At 46.1% G+C, this 22,919-nt stretch overlaps 1 protein-coding gene across 1 annotated transcript; it reads left to right on the forward strand.

Annotated features, from left to right (window-relative positions):
* Positions 1–22,919, forward strand: LOC115336800 (valosin containing protein). The gene is made up of 17 exons (XM_030004377.2): positions 1–156; positions 5,613–5,724; positions 6,110–6,282; positions 8,450–8,592; positions 10,081–10,211; positions 12,402–12,533; positions 12,941–13,043; positions 14,867–15,000; positions 15,258–15,393; positions 16,444–16,556; positions 17,220–17,384; positions 17,493–17,615; positions 18,681–18,893; positions 20,139–20,447; positions 21,390–21,545; positions 21,888–22,042; positions 22,459–22,919. The coding sequence occupies exons 1-17, from the start codon at positions 140–142 to the stop codon at positions 22,562–22,564; spliced, it is 2,421 nt and encodes an 806-aa protein (XP_029860237.1). The 5' UTR covers positions 1–139; the 3' UTR covers positions 22,565–22,919.

Consider the following 22,919-nt stretch of genomic DNA (forward strand, 5'->3'; position numbering starts at 1 on the left):
TCTGAGCTTCAGTCAGCGCGAAGCGCCGCGACTCGCCGCCGCCGCCAGCCTGTCCGAGACCCGCCGCCCGCCGCCGCCGCCGCCCGCCCTGAGGAGCCGCCGCCGCCCGCCTCCCCTCGCCCCTTCCCCCCCCAGCGCCATGGCCTCTGGATCCGAGTAAGTGCGGGCCGCCCGCCAGCAGGCCGCGGCCTAGGCCCCGCCGCGGCGCCGCTGGGCCCGGCCGGGCCTAGCCCGCCTTACCCCCCCCTCAGCGCGGCGCGGCCCGGGCCCGTCGGCGGGCCCGATCCGTCCCGCGATCCCGCTGTGTCATGCGGGCCCTGCGGAGGAGGAGGCGGCGGTGCCGGGAGGGGGATGGGCCGCGCGCCGCCGCACCGCTCCCCTACCCCCCCACACCTCCCCCGTGGTCGGGCTGGGCCTCCCCGGGAAGTGTCGAGTCATGGGGGGGTGGGGGAGGGAAGGCGAGGCCAGGTCGGGCCGGGCCTCCCGCTGGGCCCTGGCCGTGCCCCCGCCCGGGGCCGCCTTGCCTGCCTGCCGTGCCCCGGCAGGGCCCGGGCTGTCCCGCCTGGGCTAGGCCTCAGCCAGGGAGGGCTTTGTTTTCCAGGCCCCGGAGCGGCTGGCGGGGCAGCGAGGCGCGGGGGGAGAGACATGTCCCGGCCTCCTCCTCGCAGCGGCCCTCGGGCCGGGGCTAGCAAGTGACTTGGCATTAGCAGAGGCAGACATGTTGTGCCGGGCTGGCCTCTCTGCCAGCTGAGGCAATCGTCTATATTTTCGTCTCCGGTGTCTCGCCTCACTGTTTCCAGTTCAGGGCTGAGGATCGTGTTTCGCGCTCCTCAAAAATGAGTTGAGTAATAGTGGTCTCTCGGCTCCCAGCCCACGTGTGCAAGCCACTCCATTGCCCCTTGAGAGGCGTAAAAATAGAACCTAAAGAGAAATGTCCCAAATCCAGGAATACTTAATGTGACTTTTTGGCCTTGCCAGAGGCACTTTTGGTCCCCTCAGCGTCCATTGTTTATGTTCTCCTTTCCTTTTGCAAGTCCTGAAATTTAGACCTGCTTGGTCCTACTGAGTCAGTTACAGCAAGGTGTGCCAAGAATTCAGTGTCTGTGGTAGAGCTTGTGGTGGAAGTGGTGGTCTTGGAGGCATGTTTTGCAGCTGAGGTGAACAGTGTCTTTAGAAAGAAATTTCTGCTTTAGCCAAGTTCTTCTCAGCCCATAGAAATCAACAAAAGTTACTCTGCAACTGGAAAACAGTTACTTTTTAGTTGCCGTTTTTGGGTCAGTGCTGCTGGCAGCCATCTTGCTGAACTGAGCCTTAGCAGAGCAAGTAGCACTGCAAGAGGCAGGAGAGTGCGGTTTCTGAAGAGATTCTCATTTTCGTGTGCCTACCTGTCTGAAACAGTGTTTCAGAACTTGGCATATCAAGCACCAGTATGAACTCACCGCTTGGTTGTCACGTGCTGTTCCATTAAGTGGCTGCAGTCATCAGACACCTCACTCGTTTGCTTCAATGGATAAAATGTGTTATGGGTTTTTGTTTTTTTTTTTAATACCTACCTGGGGAAGGCAGTTCAGTCTGTAACATGGATGTTCAGGGTGGTAAGAAACCACTGACAGGTTTTATCTCGGAAGCAAGTTCTGAGAATATTGATAAAAAGGCACACCAGCATACAGAATGCATGACTGTTTTCACTTTCGTTACTGCAGCTGGAATCATTCTGAGTCAGTGACTTTTTCCTCTATTTTTAGCACAGACTTGCAGGAAGTGACCTATTCCCTTAGTTTAAGTGGAGTTTTGGAGGTTGGTAGTCATTTTCGGAAGAATCACATGGTAATTAATTTCTGCTCTTGCTTTTCATACCGTCCACCATAATGCATAGCCTCTGGGCGTTATCACATGCTGAAGAGGGGAGATCTGACACAGAGAAAAATGATGAGGTGATTTAAGTTATAAAAAGTACCCCCCTCCCCCTCTTTCCCTGTGTCAAATGGGGCTGTTGGACTGCTTTACTGAGAGAGAAAAGGGGGCCGAGGATGGGAACAGGGAACCCATTGTTGTTGGTTTTTAGGAGCTAATACATATTTGCTTCAATTTTATTGATGTCTTGTGCTTTATATGCAAGTTTGGCCATTAGCTGTGCTGGGGATTGTGTCCTCACTTCTGGCCTCTGTCTGGGGCAGGCTTGATGCAGGCTTTGAATTTCCTTTTAATACCAAAACAGCTCTAAAGCTACGTTTTGTGTTCAGTTTATCTCTTTGTTGAGTCAGTGAAAGAAAGGAGCGAGAGGGAAAGTGTGTGAGGGAGTTGACAAAAGGGGTGAGTAGGGGCGATGATCTAGAGGATTTGCACCAGGCTTGTTCTGATGGGAAACTCATTGAGGAGCTTTAAAAATTACCTAGGTTAGCTGTCTGTCCTACCCTCCACTGAAGTTCACCAGCACGTGTAGGAAAGTTGGCAGGAGAGAACCCCAACCCATGCCTTAGGCTTTCCTTCTCTGATGCACAAACGTCAGGGATCGTCTGAGTGTGGCTGAGGTGCACGGATGTATTTTGCTCTTTCATTTCAGTTAGAGCACGAGGAACCCCCAGGAGAGATGCAATGAGGGCAAATGGTGATAATAACAATATTTTAAATTGCTGCTGAAAGATGGGTAGTGGTTGTCTCTCAAAGTCCTTACCCTTCTCTGCAGGAGAAATAACATCACTCTCCTGTGTAGCTGACATAATTTTAAAACAGCTTTGTTTCTTTGTCTACAGAACTGTCGGGTCAGATACCTGAAGCTGATCCCAGACGTTTAGATGCCTCCATGCTGTTTCTTGGAGACCTTTATTCAATTTTTAATGCCTCCAAGCTTTTCGATTGCTTTAAGTGCAGTAATGTACTGACAACATTGATCCAGCCCTCGCTTCTTACTTAGGAAACTGTAGGTTCAGTTCTTCAGTACGAAAACTTTTTCTCACATTCAGCAGAACAAAGTGGACCTCTTGCTGTGCTCTTCAGCACTGCTGTGTGTCAGGAGGTATCGGAACTTTCTTTCCAGATTTATACAGCTTTTGGTTTATGGACAGTTGCGGTCGAAAAGCTTCCACTTGCTGCCCAGTTCCTTTTCCATTTATTTTTATCTTGTGTCCCAGACTGTTTTTTTTAGACTGCATGGCAGTCTCTGCATCCCAAGGGACAGCCGCTCAGTTTCAGTGACAGTTTATATAGCCAAAGTCTGGCAGCGCTTTCTTATCAAAAGGCCTTTGGATGCACATCTCGTGCAGAGGGGTATGGGTTACATTCACACTTGGAACGGGTGTCATGGTTTAACCCCAGCCAGCAGCTAAGCACCACGCAGCCGTTCACTCGCTCCCTCCCCACCCAGTGAAATGGGGGAGAGAAACGGAAGGAAGAATGTAAAACTCGTGGGTTGGGATAAGAACAGTTTAATAGAACAGAAAGGAAGAAACTAATAATGATAATAATAACAATGATAAAATGACAATAATAATAAAAGGTTTGGAATACACAAAACAAGTGATGCACAATGCAATTGCTCACCAGTCACCTACCGATGCCCAGTTAGGCCCAGCTTCTCGTGCCCCTCCAGCCTTCTTGCTGGCTGGGCATGAGAAGCTGAAAAATACTTGACTTTAGACTAAACACTACTTCGCAACAACTGAAAACATCAGTGTTACCAACATCCTTCTCATACTGAATCCAAAACGTACCACTGTACCAGCTACTAGGAAGAAAATTAACTCTATCCCAGCTGAAACCAGGACAACTGGCTAAATAGTATTGTTTCTTGCTGGTGTCCCTTATCTCAAGTTTTAAAATCTACCTGCTAAATTAATTTCTAGAGCTAATGCGGAAGCAAGGTCCTTACGAGTAGGTTGTTGGTGTTACACACTGTTTTAATCACAAGATCCTGTCCGGCCTGACAGTGTATTGTTTCAGTTTTCTTGTTGCTCTCTGTCTTCCTGGAAATCCCAGACTTTTTAGGACTCTACCAAGACCACATTTTGGGTTTAAGATGGAATTCGTGAGGTCCTCCCAGGATGTACCCAGCAGCCTTTCTTGTGTCTTTTTGGGTTCAAAGAATGGATCTGTAACATCTCGCATCGAAAGGGATGGATGTCAATGTCTTGTCTCTTGCACTCTTTAATGAGGAGAGGAAAAAGGCGACTTGCGCAGTGCTGGCAGTCCAGGAAAGACATATTTTACAACTCCTCTTCTTGTTCACTTAAAATAATGTTGTCTTGTGATTTGCAACATGTTTCCTATGCTGCCAGGACTTACGCGAAGCTTGAAAACCTCTTGGAAACAAGCTGGCTGCCCTCATAGGCTTGCTTGGTATTTTTCCCCCTTTTACATGTCAGACAAAGTAGCCAATACTGCATAGCCTGTCTTGGAAAAACCTCTGTCTTGAGGGGCGGGGGCACCTGGGGTAACATCACACCGTACATCCCCTCTCTGATGGACTTCTAAAAATGCAGTGGGTGCGCCAAGTGACGGACTGCTGCCACAGTCTGCGTTCGTGCTGTGTAGCTGCTTGCTTTGCCACTTCCACTCAGGGTTTGATTGCTTCTGGTTATTTTGTCCATAAAAGAGGGAAATGGAGCGAAAGTGTACGGCCAACACTGTTGTCCACAAAGCTTCCTACTCTTTGCTGGTGCTTGCCACTTGCTTAGGACAAAGGAAGACTTTCTTTTCTTTGTCAGAATCAAACCAAAGTTTTCTGTTCCGACCTTAGACACTGGCACATCTGAATACTTGGAGAAAGTAGTCAGGCGCCCACCAAGGGAAGTTACAACAGCCTGCTGCTATTGTGGCTGGCTAATGCACAACTTCTAAGACCTCCTTGGGGATCAGTTGGTTTGAGTTCATATTTCTTTCATAGAGTGAATTTGCTGTATTAGATTTTGAAGGGAAACACTTAATCTGCCTTTCTTCCATTTCCTTGGTGTTTGATTTGCTCCGTTTTGTCAAGGCAAGCGAAATTATCTGTCGTACTTCTTGTGGCACAGTGGGCTAAGAGCTGCAGTGACTCCTGTGAAGGTATTGTGGAAAGGTGCTTATATCCAAAAAAAAAAAAAAAAAAAATAAAGAAAGAAAACCCCATTTTTCATGAGCACTTGAATATTTCTACTGGCTTGCTAGGTTTAACTAATAAGCCTCGACAGGCTAACCTCTTAAAACTTCCTGTCAGGGGAGCTGCAGCATTGTCCTTTAATTCCCCTATTTATCTGGGATTTGACACCAAATAGACTTGAACTTTTGTTTCGGTGGCAGTGGTTACATGTGATTTCAGATGAGTCTGACTAATTCTTTTAGGCAAAACATCTTGCAGTCAGCAACATCTCACTGACCACTTCTTTTCATAGATAGCTTCATAGCTGTTTCCATTTGAGGCTAGTAAAGTAGTTATGTTTACTGATGGGAAACATTGTGCTTTGAACTTCTGCAACTAGTGCCTGGGAAAAACATTCTCCTTTGTCTTACAAGCAAGTATAGCTTCTAAAAGACAAGACAACAAAGAAACCTGTAGAAAATGGAGATGAAAACAGGGGAGTGGCTGGAAAGGGGGGAGCAGTATCACTCAGACTTACAACTTCTGTTTTCTTCACCAGTTCTAAAGCAGATGACTTATCGACTGCTATTCTGAAGCAGAAGAACAGGCCCAATCGGTTAATTGTTGATGAAGCCATCAATGAAGACAACAGTGTTGTGTCACTGTCCCAGGTGCGTCATCTGTAAAAGGAAACCATTTAATCTGGTAATTTGCAAGCTGTTGCTGTGTATTAACTTGAAATGTAACTTTGCAACATGAATCTAGATATTTGTGTTGGAAGCTGCAGCTGTTATGAGTGAGGGAGGGTTGTCTTGTTTCCTAACACTCTTCCATGTTAAAATGTATGTTGATTCTCAATGTTGTAGGATTCAGGTGAGCTTGAGCCCTTAGTCTGGCTTCAGGATTAGCACTTGACCAGCGTAGTGGGAGCCTCTGTCCTTGTGGATTTAATATATTGCTTCCAAGATGTAATTCTCCAAAGTCAAGTAACTCTCCTTCAAAAACTTGAATTCTTGTTTTGTCAAAAGCTTGTTCTGATGGTGTTACTGTTTACAGGCAAAAATGGACGAATTGCAACTCTTCAGAGGAGACACTGTCCTGCTGAAAGGAAAGAAGAGGAGAGAAGCAGTCTGCATTGTTCTGTCAGATGACACCTGCTCAGATGAGAAGATTCGCATGAATAGGGTTGTTCGCAACAACCTGAGGGTGCGTCTGGGTGACGTGATCAGGTGAGGACTCGTTTGCTAACTGTTGCGTATCCCTGGGTTGCCTAAATAACTTGTGTGCTGGCTCTGAATTGATTGAGTCAGTAGCAGAGGCAGGGACTGCAGGAAGTATTCCTACATCTTCCAGAGGAGATCATACAAGTGTTTTCAAGATCAGGGATCTCAGTTTATTTTTGCATGTGTTTCTGGCTGTATGCATATTCAGATTAATACTAAAAAATGCTAAAGATTCTTGAAGTCTCCTCAGGACCTTCATGAGCCCAGGTTCTGTCATTAAATTGAGTGGTTCATTTATCCACTGTTGTCACAGTCGTCTTCCCAAATTTACAGTGTCAGGTGAAGTCGCAAATTTTTCTTGTCTTAATTTTTAATGTCCACAGTGTTAACTGTGGAAGTCATTAAACAACACTGTAATTGATCTTGTAGTATCTGAGCTGCCCTATGGCAAACAGAAGTTAAAATTTGCTAGAAATGAGCAACGAAAACATGAAGCAGTCAAATAGCAAGATTAAAAATCCCCTAAGAATGTTTTCTTGTAAAAATAATTCTAAAATTAGGAATGCTTGCTTAAAAAGTGTTGCAGGAATTTTGTTGTGCAACATTTGCAGAAAGGAGTGGGAAAGCATTGAAGTATGCATCTCAGCTTCCGGAGATAGGTTCCATTCTGTGATGGGAGTGGGGGAGGGAAGCATGTGAGCATTTCTTAAACATAAAAATGCTAGTTTGCAGGCCTAAGTGTGGGAGGGCTAACAGCTCATCCTCTTCCTGAGCATCATCCTAATCTGCAATATCCTGCATGTTCTGGGAAGATTGGAGTCTCGTTTCTGACACTAGAATTTCTGAGGTGATATCTGGAATAATCTTCAAATGCAAAATGTGATTCATAAAAACTTTATAGAGGAGGGAAGTGAGGCTGTTCTACCCATCCCTCTACCACTAGAAAATGCAAGTTTTAAATGCCACTGTAGTTGGAACGGAACAGTGCTTTGTGTCAGTCTATGGATTTAAAATAAAGTTGAATCCTTACTTTAACCTGACGTGAGTTCACTGTTAAGAGTCATTTCTAGTGTGACAGTTCAGCCTGTACTCTCCCCTTCTCTGTTGGGACTGTGTAGTGGTTCTCAGCCTCCCAAATGCATTAACAATTGTCTTCACTGTGTTGCAAGGGTCAGAGAATTTTCACACCTCTTGCCCTCAGAATTTTTCTTGCTCATCTTTAACTGCTTATTCTGTTACTTTCTGTGGCCTGGTTTCTGCCAAAATCCAGATTCAAGTGCTAATCGCTTCCTGCTTGTGGTCTGTCAACTGTTTCCCTTCTGAGGCAGTCTGTCTTTTCCTTTACCCTTCTGCTGTGTCCTTTCTGTAAAGCATGTGGTCAAAGAATCTATTAAGAGTCTTGAGCAAAGTCATGTATGAAAAGTTGCATGCTCAGCTGCAGTTCCACATAGGCTTTTCTTAGCTGGCAAAGCCTGTTTGAGCTTTCTGCCACAGCTTGATACTTGGAGCTGTTGCTACAGTAGGCTGTTCTCTTACACTGCAAAATAATAACTGTGGTGTTCATGTAAAAAGGCGGAAGGGGCCTTCAGACTTTAACCTAAATGTCAGCCTCCACAAAGTGGGACTGACAGACACCTGGCTGCAAGCTGGTTACTGCTGGTTGGTACTGTGAGAGCCTTTACTCAGAATCAGGGTTGTCAGCAACAGGGGCTCTGGTCTTTGTAATAAGTTAGAGAGAGGAAGGAACAAAAAGCTTCCCCCAGCTCCCTTTCCCTTGCAGCTGCTTCAGCAGTAGCTCATTGTTGAAACAAAAGTTAGCTCCTGACTCTCACAGGTCTTTAGGTGGCATAAGTAACTTGTGAATGTGTCTTGGGGATGGCGAGGGAGGCTACAGAAGAGCAGGGGGGTAGGAAGAAAGTATGAAATTTCCCAGTGGTCTTGGATAGGGCTGAGAGGAGTGAAGGAAAGTGAGTGTTCTGAAGACTGCTCTTGATGGGCATGATTTTTGCCTGGTCAGCACTGAAATGTTCTTACGCAGGTGGGAAGTCTCACCAGGGCTTTGGAGGGTCCTTTCTGGCATTTGTACTGGCCTGGGAAGGGGCATCACTTCCTTTTCCAGACTAGGGTATAACTCCAGCATGATGTGGCTAACTGGAGGTTTCTTCTGTTGCAGCATCCAGCCATGCCCAGATGTGAAATATGGCAAACGTATCCATGTGCTGCCAATTGATGACACGGTAGAAGGGATCACGGGGAATCTGTTTGAGGTCTATCTCAAGCCGTACTTCCTGGAAGCATACAGACCCATCAGGAAAGGTAATAGTGCCTGTTATTACGGTCCTGATGGCAGCAAGTGTGAGCTAGTCCTGAGACTGAATAAAGAGAATTTCTAGAATCTTGCACAGACCTCTGCAAAGCATTAGACTGACCTGTGTAGATGATAGTTCTCCTGTGGTTTTATGCTACATGAGATGGGAGAGCATCAGAAAAGGTTCAGGTAGAACTCGGGAGAAAATATCATTAAATCACTTGGTGGAATTAGGGAGTTGCTTGCATATTAATCAATAGGTTGGGTATACCAGCTGGCACTCTGACTAAATTCACTTCTTCAAAGTAATTTAATTAATGACTGAGAGAGTGCATAGAAAACCAAGTGCACTTTTGGAGTTGTGCTAGTAGCAATTCTGCTGGAACAAGTAGGTCCTAATACACTGTCGTGGTTTAACCCCAGCCAGCAACTAAGCACCACGCAGCTGCTCACTCACTTCCCTGCCACCCAGTGGGATAGGGGAGAGAATCGGGGAAAAAAAAAGTAAAAGTCTTGGGTTGAGATAAGAACAGTTTAGTAGAATGGAAAAGAAGAAACTAATAGTGTTAATGATAACACTAATAAAATGACAATAGTAGTAATAAAAGGGTTGGAATATACGAGTGATGCACAATGCAATTGCTCAGCACCCACTGACCGATGCCCAGTTAGTCCCCGAGCGGTGACCCCCCACCCCCACTCCCCCCAGTTTATATACTGGGCATGATGCCATAGGGTATGGAATATTCCTTTGGCCAGTTTGGGTCAGCTGCCCTGGCTGTGTTCTCCTCCTAACTTCTTGTGGCCCTCCAGCCTTCTTGCTGGCTGGCCATGAGAAGCTGAAAAATCCTTGACTTAATCTACGTTACTTAGCAGCAACTGAAAATATCAGTATGTTATCAACGTTCTTCTCACACCAAATTCAGAAACATTAGCACTATATCAGCTACAAGGAAGACAGTTAACTCTGTCCCAGCTGAAACCAGGACATACACTATAAACACAAGCTGAAGTTATCCAGCTTCTGTAGCCCAGTTTAGTCAGGAGTCATAGTGCAGTATTATATATTATTCTGCTTCTGGAGACAACCAGTTATAACTAGTGGCAACTATAATAACTTCAAAATTAATTTTTATTAAGTTAGGGCTTTTTGCATGTTTTAGAAATGTTAAATTGAAACTGAATGGAAAAGAAATGTGATTCCTTGCCTTTGTCTTTTGTATTTAGGCAGAGTATTCTTTTCTATTGTTTGCTGATTTTGCTTGCTGTTTGTTACTGGATGAAATTTGAGAACTTTAACTGCTGCAGTTCTAAATGGTGCTTGGGTAGTCACAGTACATGGAGCTCTGGAGTTTAAAATGCAGAGCAGTGTTACAAATGCCAGCAGTGTATACCTGTGTAACCCACTTCCTTGTCCTCTGGGGCTGCTGGTAGTACAAGGGTCGACATTTTGGAGATGTCGGCTGCAGCAGGCTACTAAGTGTGGGATTTTACAGGTGACATCTTCTTGGTGCGTGGAGGGATGCGTGCAGTGGAATTCAAAGTGGTGGAGACAGATCCAAGTCCATACTGTATAGTGGCTCCAGACACAGTGATCCACTGTGAAGGAGAGCCCATCAAACGAGAGGTGAGCAGAATCCTCCCAGTTCTTCTACTAAATCACCTCTGTCTGAAACCTGTTTGTTTGACAGTGCTTGAGAGCAGCAGTGTTTGGAGTTCTTGTTTTTGTGTACTGAATGTAATGGTTAGAAACTCCGGTTTCAGGAGATGAGCTGCTGCTGAAGGTAGAGAAATACATTTCCTGTGTCCTTCCTTATATGCTGAGATAGCACCAGTGTGTAGGTTTGCTGATGAGATGCCATACTTCGGCAGCAGCTGGTTTTGCATCTGCTTCCAGATATCTTATGCTGGACTTGGATGCGTCTTTTAATTCCAAAGTTCCCTTGATTGATAGCAGGGAGAGCTTACAATGTTGCTAAGAAAGCAATTCGTGCTTTTTCAGTGAGAAATTTGAAACCCCCAAATGGTTGACTTAAAAAAAAAAAAAATAAAAAAAAAAAAAATTTCCCCAGTCCCTTAAGATGTTTAGCCTTGAGTGTTCCAAGCTTCAGGCAGGCTGAGTGGCTTGTCTGTAAGGTCTTGGCCACCTTAGTATTACAGAGTAGGAAATCTCAGAGAAATGAGCTAAGGTGGTTGCATACTGCATAAAGTAAGTGCCTTTTTACTACCTGCAAATCAGGGTGAGGGCTGGTTTGTAGTTAGCTGCCTTCTGAAAAATTCACATCTACGTTGCACTTGTGAGACTGCATCTGGGCACCCCGTGAGTCCAGTTTGGGCTCTTCAGGACACAGCAGAGACAGATAGGAGCAAGTTGAACCAAGGCCATGAAAATGATGAGGAGCTGGAGGTCAGAATGAGTGAGGAGGGGCTAGAAGAGTGGGATGATGCAGCCTGGAGAGAAGGCAAAGTGGCAACTTACTTGCAACTGCCTGATGGGAGGGGGTGGATGACCAAGCTCTTCAGAGAGCTGTGCCCAGGGACAGGACTAGAGGCAGTGGCATAAGCTGGATCAAAGGAAATTCCCAGTAGATGCTAGGAAAAAGGGTTCCCCCAACCCTGGGGCAGGACCTAGAGAGGGCAGGAATCTCCAAACCTGGAGACCTTCAATGCTTGATAGGGCTAAACTCTGAGTGACCTGCTTGAGGTAGTAGTTCCTGTTTGTGGGTCTTGGACTGAGCCCTTCTGAGATTCCAGGCTGTATTATTTTATTATTTTAGTATGGCCTAATGTGTCGTGGTTTAACCCCAGCCAGCAACTAAGCACCATGCAGCTGCTCACTCACTGCCCCTCACCCAGTGGGATGGGGGAGAGAATTGGAAGGAAGAAGGTAAACCTCATGGGTTGAGATAAGAACACTTTAATAGAACAGAAAGAAAGAAGCTAATAATAACAATAATAAAATGAAAATAATAACAAAAGGATTGGAATATACAAAACAAGTGATGCACAATGCAATTGCTCACCAGTCGCCCACCTGTGCCCAGTTAGTCCCAGATTCTTGTGGCCCTCCAGCCTTCTTGCTGGCTGGGCATGAGAAGCTGAAAAATACTTGACTTTAGACTAAACACTACTTCGCAACAACTGAAAACATCAGTGTGTTTCTCATACTGAATCCAAGAGATAACACTGTACCAGCTACTAGAAAGAAAATAACTCTGTCCCAGCCGAAACCAGGACATAATGTTACAGATAACTAAGGCCAGTAGAGATTTGGACAGCCAAATGAATGGATGCTGTAGAGCTGTACTGGAAGAATTGGTTGCAGTTGATCTTATCTGCGTGTCTGGATCTTAACATCCTCTGTTTATTTGAGTTAATCCCAAAAGACAACCCTACATCTGAGAACTGTACGATAGCTAGAGTATGTCAAGGAGTTAGAGATATCACTTACAGTTTAAGGAATAAGTATATTTTATACTGAGCTTCATTGTCTATTGCTGTCTTTGTTAGCCACGTCAGAGGGTCACAGAGCTTGTTTTGCACTAGAGTCTGTAGGGAACCTGGCAGCAGAGGCTATCATTCAAGAGGGTGGGCTTCAGTGAGGTCTAGGTACATGCAGGCAATTCCCTTTGTACATGTGGGAAGGCAGAGCTGAGAAGCAATCATAGAAGACACAAGGAAGTCTTGAAAGTGAGAATCTCAAGACAGCAAAGAAGTGGCTACGAGTAAAAACCCGGATTCTTGGCTTCTGTAGACTGGGAGGGGTTGTTGAACCATTGTTTTCACTCAGATGTTTAATATATTTTCTTCCGGGTAGGATGAAGAGGAGTCACTGAATGAAGTGGGCTATGATGACATTGGTGGCTGCCGGAAGCAGTTGGCCCAAATCAAAGAGATGGTGGAACTTCCCCTCCGACACCCTGCGCTCTTCAAGGCCATAGGGGTGAAGGTAAGTCCCTGTGTGCACCAGGTGGATGAGTGGGCTTGCCCTTGCAGATGGCTCTTGATGTCAGAGGTTTACGAGGCATTGGTGGGTGGAATAAGTAATTTGTGTTTGGGGTTTTTGTTTTTTTTTTTAATGCTGGTGTTAGGAAAGTATTTCCTTACATGTTCTGGAAAGCATCTTGTAAAGCAGAGTGATGCTTTGAATCGGCGTTGTCAGTTACTGGCAAGGTTTTTGTTTGTGTGTCATGCAAAGTAGTAAGGGTGTTGATAGCAATGTTGGGAGGACAGCTGTTGTATGAGTTTGCATCGCAATTTTGGACTGGCTTTACCAAATGCTTACAGTTTCACTATGAAGCTGCTTAGGCATTCAGATACTAGCTCACCACCTAACTCCTTTGCCTTTGTCCTCAGCCTCCACGTGGGATCCTGCTGTACGGTCCTCCTGGCACTGGTAAAACACTGATTGCCCGAGCGGTGGCCAACGAAACAGGGGCTTTCTTTTTCCTGATCAATGGTAAGTTTTGTGGCTGCTTTGGCCCGAGATCTGCTGTGTGCTAATTCATCCATCTTATGGTAATGAATGGTGTTAACAGGGCTTGTAGAGTCATGTTGTCTCCCTGACATCCTTCCTCACCTCTTTCAAGCATGCCTCTGGGGACACTTGGGGGCTGTTTGTGGGGAAGCATCTGTAGTGGCACTTCCCGTAAGCTTGATTGTGTTGTAGCAGGGTGGTTGGAAGACAGCTTTGCGACGCAGGGATTTGGAGTCTGTCTGTCTGGGTGTTTGTTTATGTTGGTGAGAGCAGAGCTAGGAGTGAAGTGCTGAGATGACTCTAAGTATATGGGTGCAGGACACCTGCTTCTGTTGCTGGCACCATGTTCCATTCAGAAAAGAAGCTGGCCTGCTGTGGATTTCTTTCCCTTCAAGTAAAGCACAAGACCTGTTTTGTTTCACATACCATTAATTGGGAGGAACTTTCCTGAAAGCTATAATGAGTACGTTGGGACTTAGCTACCAAGTTACAGAACCTCCTATTGATAACTCACACCTGTAGCAGTTGAGATGCTTACTGGTTTATGTCCAATAAGGACCAAATTCTGAATTTTCCTTACTGCTTTTCTGTCCCATTTTTACAGTTGGTGCTGGAATAACTGAACATTTTTACTTAAGGAGTGCTGCTTTTCTTTTCTGATTTCAATCACATAGACCAATGAAGGCAATAACAAAGGAGTATATAGCACAGCATAGCAGTGACCAGCAGTAGGGAAGTGACTTGCTTCATATCTCAAGATACCAAATGTAAATGGGCTGGTTTTAACCATACGTTGTCCTTGTCATATACTTCCTAAGGTGTGTGTAAGCTGTCACTGAATGCTAATGAGCCTGCCATTTCTTTAGACACTTGTACTTCTATTGCATAATAAAAATAACGTTGTCAGAGTTAGTGATGCGTTCTCTGTCTGCTGGTCCCAAGCCTGGAACTGCAGGCAGTGTTTTAGACAGAGCTGGTATGAACTGGTGAGTTACCTGTAATGAAAGACTCTTAGTACCTGCTGCACCAGTGGCTCTGCAGCTGGTGTGCTTCAGTCAGCTAGCAGCTTTGCACTCCTGAGGGTCAGGTTTCTTTTTCTTGGATCTTCTAGAAGCATACTTTCTCTTCATTACCACTCCCATCAGCATGATGGAAAAATCAGACAGAATAAATCTGTAAGCCTGCACTAGTGTTCAGCGATTGTAGGGGATCTCAGGGGAATGCTGTCCTTCCTTCTGGGATTGTTGTGCTTACAAATTTTAACTTTTTTTATTTATTCTTTGAGAGGAGATGGGGTTTGGGTTTTTGATTTTTTTGGTTTTGTTTTGCTGGGTTTTTTTTAAACACATTTATAGGATCTTACAGAGCTAAATGTATACCTGTGTAATGTAAGCTAAAGGCAGCTTCAGTATCTTAGAGCTTTCCTTCCCTACCTTGATAATTCATCACCATATAATTTGATTGCTTCTCTTGCAAGCTAGGACTGGCATTAACAGTGTGTGGTGGCACATTACAGAGAAGTTCACCAAGTGTGAAATAGGGTAAGGAAAGAGGCAGCTAAAGGTAGCTCATTGACTAGCGCTGTATTCTGTTAGAGTAAACTGAAAACACCAGAATAATTTAGAAAGTAATTCTGCATGCTGTTCTTGCCTGTTCAGCTGCAAATTTAGTGAACTCAGTTGATAGTATTTGCTTTGGCTTGAAAAATAGATTGCTCCATGTGAACGTTGTACTAAAAAAATTCAGCTGCATGTCTTGGGGCTAGCTGCCTCTCTTCTGCGTACCACAGTGCTGCTGTTTTTCAGGTCCTGAGATCATGAGCAAGCTGGCTGGTGAGTCTGAGAGCAACCTCAGGAAAGCCTTTGAAGAAGCAGAGAAGAACGCTCCTGCCATCATCTTCATTGATGAACTGGATGCCATTGCTCCTAAGAGAGAGAAGGTAAAGAAAGCCTGTAGAAGGTAAAGTAGTACGTCCTCTTTGGTAGAAACCGGCATGAATCTCTGCATTTGACTACAGGGTAAAGCAGTATTTAACTTAATGCCTGACTTCAGTCGTATTCTGAGAAGAATCAGATATTAGTTCATGATGTTTCTTAACAGCTCGGGGCTGTCATATCTGTCTGCTCTGGTGCAGTACTAGCTGCTGTGCTCCTGTTGTAGAGCTTTTGGTCTAACCACTGCTTTCTCTCTCCACAGACACATGGAGAGGTGGAACGTCGCATAGTGTCTCAGCTGTTGACTCTTATGGACGGACTGAAACAGAGAGCACACGTGATCGTTATGGCAGCTACCAACAGACCTAACAGCATTGACCCAGCACTCAGGCGATTTGGTAACCACAATTGCAGTCTCTTTTGTGTATCACATACTTTGTTACAGGCTGTGCTTCAGGGGCCTTGGAAGGATTGAGCAGAAATTGATACTAAACATCTTCTGTGTGTTACTTAAACTATTGACCTGTCTCCAGATGCTTGTTTGAAGTTCATTTCTAGGCTTCCAGACTTCGGTATCATTTTCTGTGCTGTATTAGGTTAGAACTTGTGGAAGTAAAAAAATACTTCAATGTGGAAAAGCGTGCAAGCCTCTATTAGGTGAAGCTATTTCAGGACACACTGAAGGATTAAATGCTTAAGGGAATGTTCATGCCTTAGGTTGCAGAAGGCTCTGAATTGTGATTTATTTTTCTTTTATTGATGAGAAGTCTGGTAGTTTCTGAGATTCAGGTTTTTGAAACTTCGCAGTGTGAGTGAATGACTGGTTTATGACCAGTTGGTAAAGTCTGTAATAGCAAATGAGTCAAGTGTGCGGGGGAAAACAGCCTCTTAAATGTGTAGCAAGCCATTTGAATGCACAGCTATGGCTAGAGAAAAATGATAGGTGTATGTACCTTAGTTAATATTGCAGTAATACCTGGGTTTCCTGCCTCTCCAGATATGGGGGCAGTTCATGTTTTTCACCGCTTGGGTACTGCTGTGAAAGTTCTGAAAAATAAAGTCTCTCAGTATTTGTGGACTCTTCCGATGTAGACACAAAGGTAGAAATAAAGAAAAATGTCTCATGGTATGTTGGTTCGGGGAAGCATATTTTCCTAAAAATGAGGCTCATAAGTTAGTAAACCAGCAATCCTTTGTGTCATATGATCTTGAACTCTAGTTAATACAGTAGTATCACTTTCCCTAAATGGCTAAAGCCTTTCTTCCTTCTCTGATCTGACTCTGCTACTGTGCTGACAGATGCTACAGAGAAACCCAAAGCTCTGGCATTCTCCGAAATTGTATGTGTTTGTGGCTTGTCATCAGGTTGTTCAGTCAGAGGAAGGCAGCAACTGCAGTTCCTCTAGTTCACAGAATCAGCAGCTCAGCATATGTTTTGTACTCCCCAGGTCGTTTTGACAGAGAGGTAGATATTGGTATCCCAGATGCCACTGGGCGCCTGGAGATCCTGCAGATCCACACGAAAAATATGAAACTGGCTGATGATGTGGATCTGGAACAGGTGAGTAGCGTGCTATTAGGAAACCTTGTCTCTGCAGACAGATGTTCCCAATGCTCTGTTTTGTAGTGGAAGAGTTGTTAAGGCTTGATCGCATAAATGTAGTTGCTCATTTAGGACAGCATGAAACTGGGTGAATGCATGATGTCTGGGCTTCCTTCTAACTAGTTTACCAGTGACCAAAAATCCTCACTCACTAGTTAAGAATGGCATGGCTAAGTGAAACAAATGTGTGTCAGTCCATTCTGGAAGTGCCTTTCCGCTGTCCTCTTGGGTTTGTTTGCTGTGGCATTCTCTTTAAAACTAAAGCAAGCCTGAAGCAGCTCACACAGAGCTGGGTGAGCATTGTGGTGACACTGGACACCATGTGTAAACTGGATGGTTCCTGTAATCTCTGTCCTGGATGAAGAACTGCAGTCCTCAGGGTTGTCTTTCTGCACACCATCTGAATTCCAGTTGCAGCTTTCATCTCAAGTAGGAGGTGGAACAGTGGTGTCTTTGCCTGTTAAATATGTGATAGCACTTGTCTTGAATCCACAGCAAAACAGTGATGTTGCTGTCCTCCAGAGCTTTGTTGCACTTCCTAGTGAGTGACCAGAGCATGCATTGCCCTTGCAGAGCGCTTGCTCGTATCCCTGTGAGTCATAGTCAGTGCTCTGCTTTCAGGTGGCAAACGAGACCCATGGCCATGTTGGTGCTGACTTGGCTGCTCTTTGCTCAGAAGCTGCTCTTCAGGCTATCAGAAAGAAGATGGATCTCATAGACCTAGAAGATGAAACCATCGATGCTGAAGTGATGAACTCGCTGGCTGTGACCATGGATGACTTCAGGGTAATGCAGGAGTGCCCCTCTCTTTTGCGCGCAATGTGTATTTGCTTGTCTGAAGCAAGTGAACATGATGTGTTAGAATTCATATAATGCTGTTTCTTCTAACAATAGTGGGCTCTGAGCCAGAGCAACCCTTCTGCTCTTCGGGAGACTGTGGTGGAGGTGCCACAAGTAACCTGGGAAGATATTGGTGGTCTAGAAGATGTGAAGAGAGAACTCCAGGAGCTTGTACAGGTAGGGGTTTCCAACACATTTTTGCCTAATCAGCTTGAAAAATAACTATAATAATAAAATCCAGAACTTCTTTGGATTCCTGTTTGGGCTGTGAACAGGGTAAATGCAGAGGTTTTTATGGAATTTGCTTGTAATGGACTAAAAATACCATGCTTAGTGAACTTCAAGAGGAAGGTACTGGGAAGCAGCATCAGGCTTTCCTTAGCTGAGTCTACAGTGTCATCTTGGGTGGGTGTTTTGCTGCATGCAGAAGCAGCAGCAGTTCTGCTTCTCTTAAGTGGAAACCAGCAGTGGGACGACTGTTGAGAATCCTCTTATGTGGTGGCTCTATATGCCAGAGTGTAGATGAAGATTCTCATACAGAGAGCCTCTGAAGGGCTTCCCATCAGCATTAGCACAGGGACAGGTGAGAAGGGATTGTAAAGCCTTCTATGAAGGGAAAGACTGGGACAAAAAGTCATGAAGTGTCTGTGGAAACTCCTGGTGGCTGCATGGGAATGGTTTGTGTTTGATACTTCCCAGCTTTCAGTTGGCACTGTAGAAACATCCTGTCTGTGAATAGAAAAATCTAATTTTCAATCTAATTTTTTGATGTTAAAATCGTCACCTATCTCTGACCTCATTGCTGAGGATAAATGCTCACATCAGACACCTTGCCCATCTCTGGAGAGCAAAGCGAATAGTTTAGATAATGAGCTGTTCCCTTTTGCTTCTGCAGGGCAGAGTGAAGTTGGGGTTAAGTGTGCTGGAAAACTACCTGAGCTGGTACTTAGTTCTTAGAGGTAAATAGGTTGTTTAAGGCAGCTTTTCAATTTAGCTGTGGTGCTTTTCCAACCAGTGTCCATTTAAAAAATCCAGTGGCACCAAGCAGGCAGGATTTTGTGATTAACCCACCACAAATCTCAGGTAGTGTTTCTGGTGGGAGGAGAAACAAAACTGACCTGTCAGGGATTGGACCAGATGATCTTTGAAGGTCCCTTCCCACCCAAACCATTCTGTGATTCTAAGGTACAAGCCTGTTCTGGCTAACCATGAGAGGTTTTCGTTTGTTTTGTTCTCCTTCAGTATCCTGTGGAGCACCCGGACAAGTTCCTCAAATTTGGTATGACCCCATCAAAAGGGGTTCTGTTCTATGGGCCACCTGGTTGTGGTAAGACGCTGCTGGCCAAAGCCATTGCCAATGAATGCCAGGCAAATTTCATTTCCATCAAGGGGCCAGAATTGCTCACCATGTGGTTTGGTGAGTCTGAAGCCAACGTGCGCGAGATCTTTGACAAGGTAAGTGTTTCGTCTTCTCCCTGAGCTGTGTCTGTGCTGAGGTACCTCCAGAACTTTGTCTCCACTGCATCTGTCTTACTGGCCTGGTTCTTGATTGTGTCTTCTGTGTTTTGCCCACTTGCACTGAGAGTGAGGGCTGCTTTCCTGATGTTAGGGAATTAATCATCTTTAGCAACATAGCTATTTAAACTGTTTTCTCTGGCTGCAGTTTGCATCTGTTGGTACAGGATGATAAATGCCCCAGTGCCTTAGCAGTGAGGCTAGTGTTAGGATGGCATGGACATCCTCCACAACCCTGAAAACTTACCTTGACACCTCATTAGCTGTCACCATCTACAGATTTTCAAAATACCCTGTGGGTTCTTGTCCTGCAATACACATGGCTTAGAAAGGAGCTTACTCTTACTGCCCAGTTGCCCCATTGGTAGGGTTGCCTCCTGTCCCAGAAGGTATCTGCATGGATTATCCTGGGAATCATTGCTCTTGTGGTTCAGCGAAGGTGCTGATAGAACAAGGTTGGAAGGAGAGTGAGAGAGAATAATTTAGGGTGAGAGGGAACCTTAGAGGCCATCTAGTCGAGCTGTTTGCCCAGAGCAGGGAGTTAACTCGGAAATTTTATCAGGGTGCTCAGTGCCTCGTGTTCTCAGTGCTTGCTAAGCATAGAGAATCCCTGACCTCTCTGGTCCTGCGTGCTAGTGTTTGAGTGCTCTCACTGTGAAGAATTTTTTTTTCCTTATTTCTAACTGGAATTTTCTTTGCAGCTGTTTGTGCCTGTGGTCTCATCCTTTCATTGCACACCTCAAAGAAACGTCTGGCTCCCTTTTCCTTATAACTACCCATTAGGCAGCTGAAAACAACGATTGGATTTCCCCCTTCCCCCCTTGGATGTATCTTGCCTACTGACACTTGAGTGCCTAAATAACCAATTGATGTCCCCAGGTCTTGCAGGGAGAGTAAGGCAAATCGGCTCCAGCTTTCCCTCTAGGCATTGGAGTTACTGCCTTTCTGCCTGGTTCACAATGCTCCTGGCTCTGGGGAAATTCAGCTTGTTTTTCAGGAGAATTTAATTGAGGGTTTGTGTGGCAGGAGGCTATTCTAGAGCAGCTCCTCCAAGCTCTCCTTGCAGCAGCAGTGCTCTGGTATCCTCTGAGTTGCTTTAATGGTAGGGCAGGCTTAGCGTGAAGTGAGCGTGCTCCTTGCCAGTGGTATTAACAAGGACTAAGTGTTCCCATTTGCTTTTTGTAGGCCCGCCAAGCAGCCCCTTGTGTGCTCTTCTTCGATGAGCTGGACTCGATTGCAAAGGCTCGAGGTGGCAATATTGGCGATGGTGGTGGTGCTGCAGACCGTGTCATCAACCAGATCCTGACAGAGATGGATGGCATGTCCACCAAGAAGAACGTCTTCATTATTGGTGCCACCAACAGGCCAGACATCATTGACCCAGCCATCTTGCGCCCCGGCCGCCTGGATCAGCTCATCTACATCCCCCTGCCTGACGAGAAGTCCCGGGTTGCTATTCTTAAGGCCAACCTGAGGAAGTCGCCAGTTGCCAAGGTAGGATCTGCACCCTGACTGTATCCGGCTTGGGTTTGCTGTGTGTTGCATGTGCTCCTCAAGCTGGGGACAGAGCAGAGGGCTGGTGGCTGCTCCATGAGGTACAGAGCTGGGAAACCTTCAGTCCCTGAAGGATGGAAATGAAGAGGTAGGGGGAGGCTTGAGCTCTGAGGCGAGGTATCAACGAAGCTAGGTGTCAGAGCGTAAGCACAGCAGGTCTGTCTCACATAGTGGAGTTCTGCCCACAGTGTGGGAACAGGAAAGCCTGTTATGGGCAAGATGGAAAAGATTCTTGTACTCTGAAAGAAAAGTAAATGTAGAACACGGGGGTGGGAAATGGAAACTGAAGAGGAACTGTTGCAGTTAATTGTTGCTGAACTCAATCGCAGGCAAGAGCTATGTCCCTTGCCTGGGGAGCAGGCAGTAATGCAATTGATAGTTAACCAGGGAAAAGCAGATGTCAAGTGAGAGCTCAAGCTTTTTTATGCCAAGCTTACCTTTTTAGATTCTGTTGGGAAGGAAAGCTTCAAATGAGGTTGCAGTACTACCCCCTCAGTTGAGGGGGAGGAGGAGGAGGAGGAGGAGGTCGGTTTGTCTTGGTCTGCCTTGGTCTGCCTGTGCCCCATCTCCATTTCCAGTCTGACAGTGTTTTGTTTAACTCCTACTGCTGACACCTGAGCAAATCATATCCTAAATCCACAGGTGCAGAGGCATTTACAGCTGCTTTGTGAGTTCTTGGTGGGGGTGTGGGAAGCATGGCCTGCCTTCGTGTGTGGTTAACTCTTCCCAAAAACAAGAACCTTAACAGCTAGCTGATCTTCCCAAAATCGGCCAGAGTTAAGGCAGCACTTTGATACCATGGGATCTGAGAACACCTCTCTGTCACCTGAGGATGTAAGGTGTTAAGGAGAGGTGTCTCTTGCTTCTGTTTTTTTTCACTAGGATGTCGACCTGGATTTCCTAGCTAAGATGACCAATGGCTTTTCGGGGGCTGACCTGACAGAAATTTGCCAGCGTGCCTGCAAACTGGCCATCCGTGAGTCCATCGAGAGTGAGATCAGGCGAGAACGTGAGAGGCAAACCAACCCTTCCGCTATGGTGAGTGGGGCATTCTGAGCTTTCCCCGCTCATGTGTGTGAGGTGTGATGTCTTCTTCTCTGTAACCCTCGGGTAGGGACAAGTGGGGTCTCGCACAGAGTGCGGAGCTGGAGCACTTTGTTCTCGTCCTCTGGGAGGTTGAGGCCCTCCTGTGGTGCCTCATGGTCAGCATTGCTCAGAAGCCGTCTGCTGCAGCCCTGACTCACGGTCTGCTGCAGCATCCCTCTCCAGCCACTGCCTTGGCAGGTGTTGGAGCACCTTGGCCTGGAGGGAGGCTGTGGGCAGCTGTCGGGCCGCAGAGGTCGGGCACGCAGCTCACCTAGGCCCTCTGTCCTGCTGCAGGAAGTCGAGGAGGATGACCCCGTTCCTGAGATACGCAGGGATCACTTTGAGGAAGCCATGCGCTTTGCTCGCCGCTCTGTCAGTGACAACGACATCAGGAAATACGAGATGTTTGCACAGACTCTACAGCAGAGCCGTGGCTTTGGCAGCTTCAGGTAACCGTGGGGGAGTGGCAGGAGGGCAGCGCGGCTCAGCCAAGCTGCAGAGCAGAGCACCGAGGCAGCTTTCTGCTGGATTCTGGGTAACAAACCCTTCTTCCAGCGCGCTTTCACGTTCTCCCCAGCGCGGACAGCAGCCAGTGCACAATGTGGCAGGTGTAGGCTGTGCTGCGGGTTGGTTGTAGCTGCTCTGTTAGTGCTCCTGAAGTCCATCAACCCTTCTTCCTTTAACACAAGCGACAGCTGGCAGCCGTGTGAGCCTTTTGCGTGACCTGCCCTAAGGCTTCACCCTATTTCTCCGGCTTGCCCTACTTGGCGCCAGGGTGTTGGCATGGAGGGAGGGGATGGTGCTGAGCTGTGAGGAGGTTTTTGAACAGCATTTCTTCTCTCCCCTTCTGCACCGCTGCACACAGGTTCCCGTCTGGTAACCAGGGTGGCGCCGGTCCGAGCCAAGGCACAGGAGGTGGTAGCGGGGGCAATGTGTACAGTGAAGACAATGACGATGATCTCTACGGTTAACTGGCTGTCCTCAGTGGACCAAACTCCAAATCAGGCCACGTTGTACAAGGAAAAATCCAATGTTCAATGGACTCTTGGCTTCTTCATTCCTCAGTCAGAACAGTGTAGCTGCACGTCAGACTTTGTACAGGGAATGTTTTCTGCAAACACAAATCCAGACCGTTGTTCAGGTGGGAGGCAGACAGTGAATTAACAAGGAGGGGAACTGACTTAATTTCTGAGAAATTTCTGTTCTAGTTTATGTGGCAGAATCAGCAGCTTTAGCAAAGGGTACAACGCTAGCCTGTATAAAAAAAAAAAAAAAACAAAACACAAAAATAATAAAAAAAATTAATAAAAATCCTCCAAAACTCTA

The sequence above is a fragment of the Aquila chrysaetos genome, chromosome Z (genome assembly GCF_900496995.4).
Source record: "Aquila chrysaetos chrysaetos chromosome Z, bAquChr1.4, whole genome shotgun sequence".
Taxonomy (NCBI): Eukaryota; Metazoa; Chordata; class Aves; order Accipitriformes; family Accipitridae; genus Aquila; species Aquila chrysaetos.

Coding starts and splice junctions, on each gene's coding strand:
- LOC115336800 (XM_030004377.2), top strand. Junction 12,534..12,940: donor TCAAGGCCATAGGGGTGAAG/GTAAGTCCCTGT, acceptor CTTTGTCCTCAG/CCTCCACGTGGGATCCTGCT. Junction 22,043..22,458: donor CGTGGCTTTGGCAGCTTCAG/GTAACCGTGGGG, acceptor CGCTGCACACAG/GTTCCCGTCTGGTAACCAGG.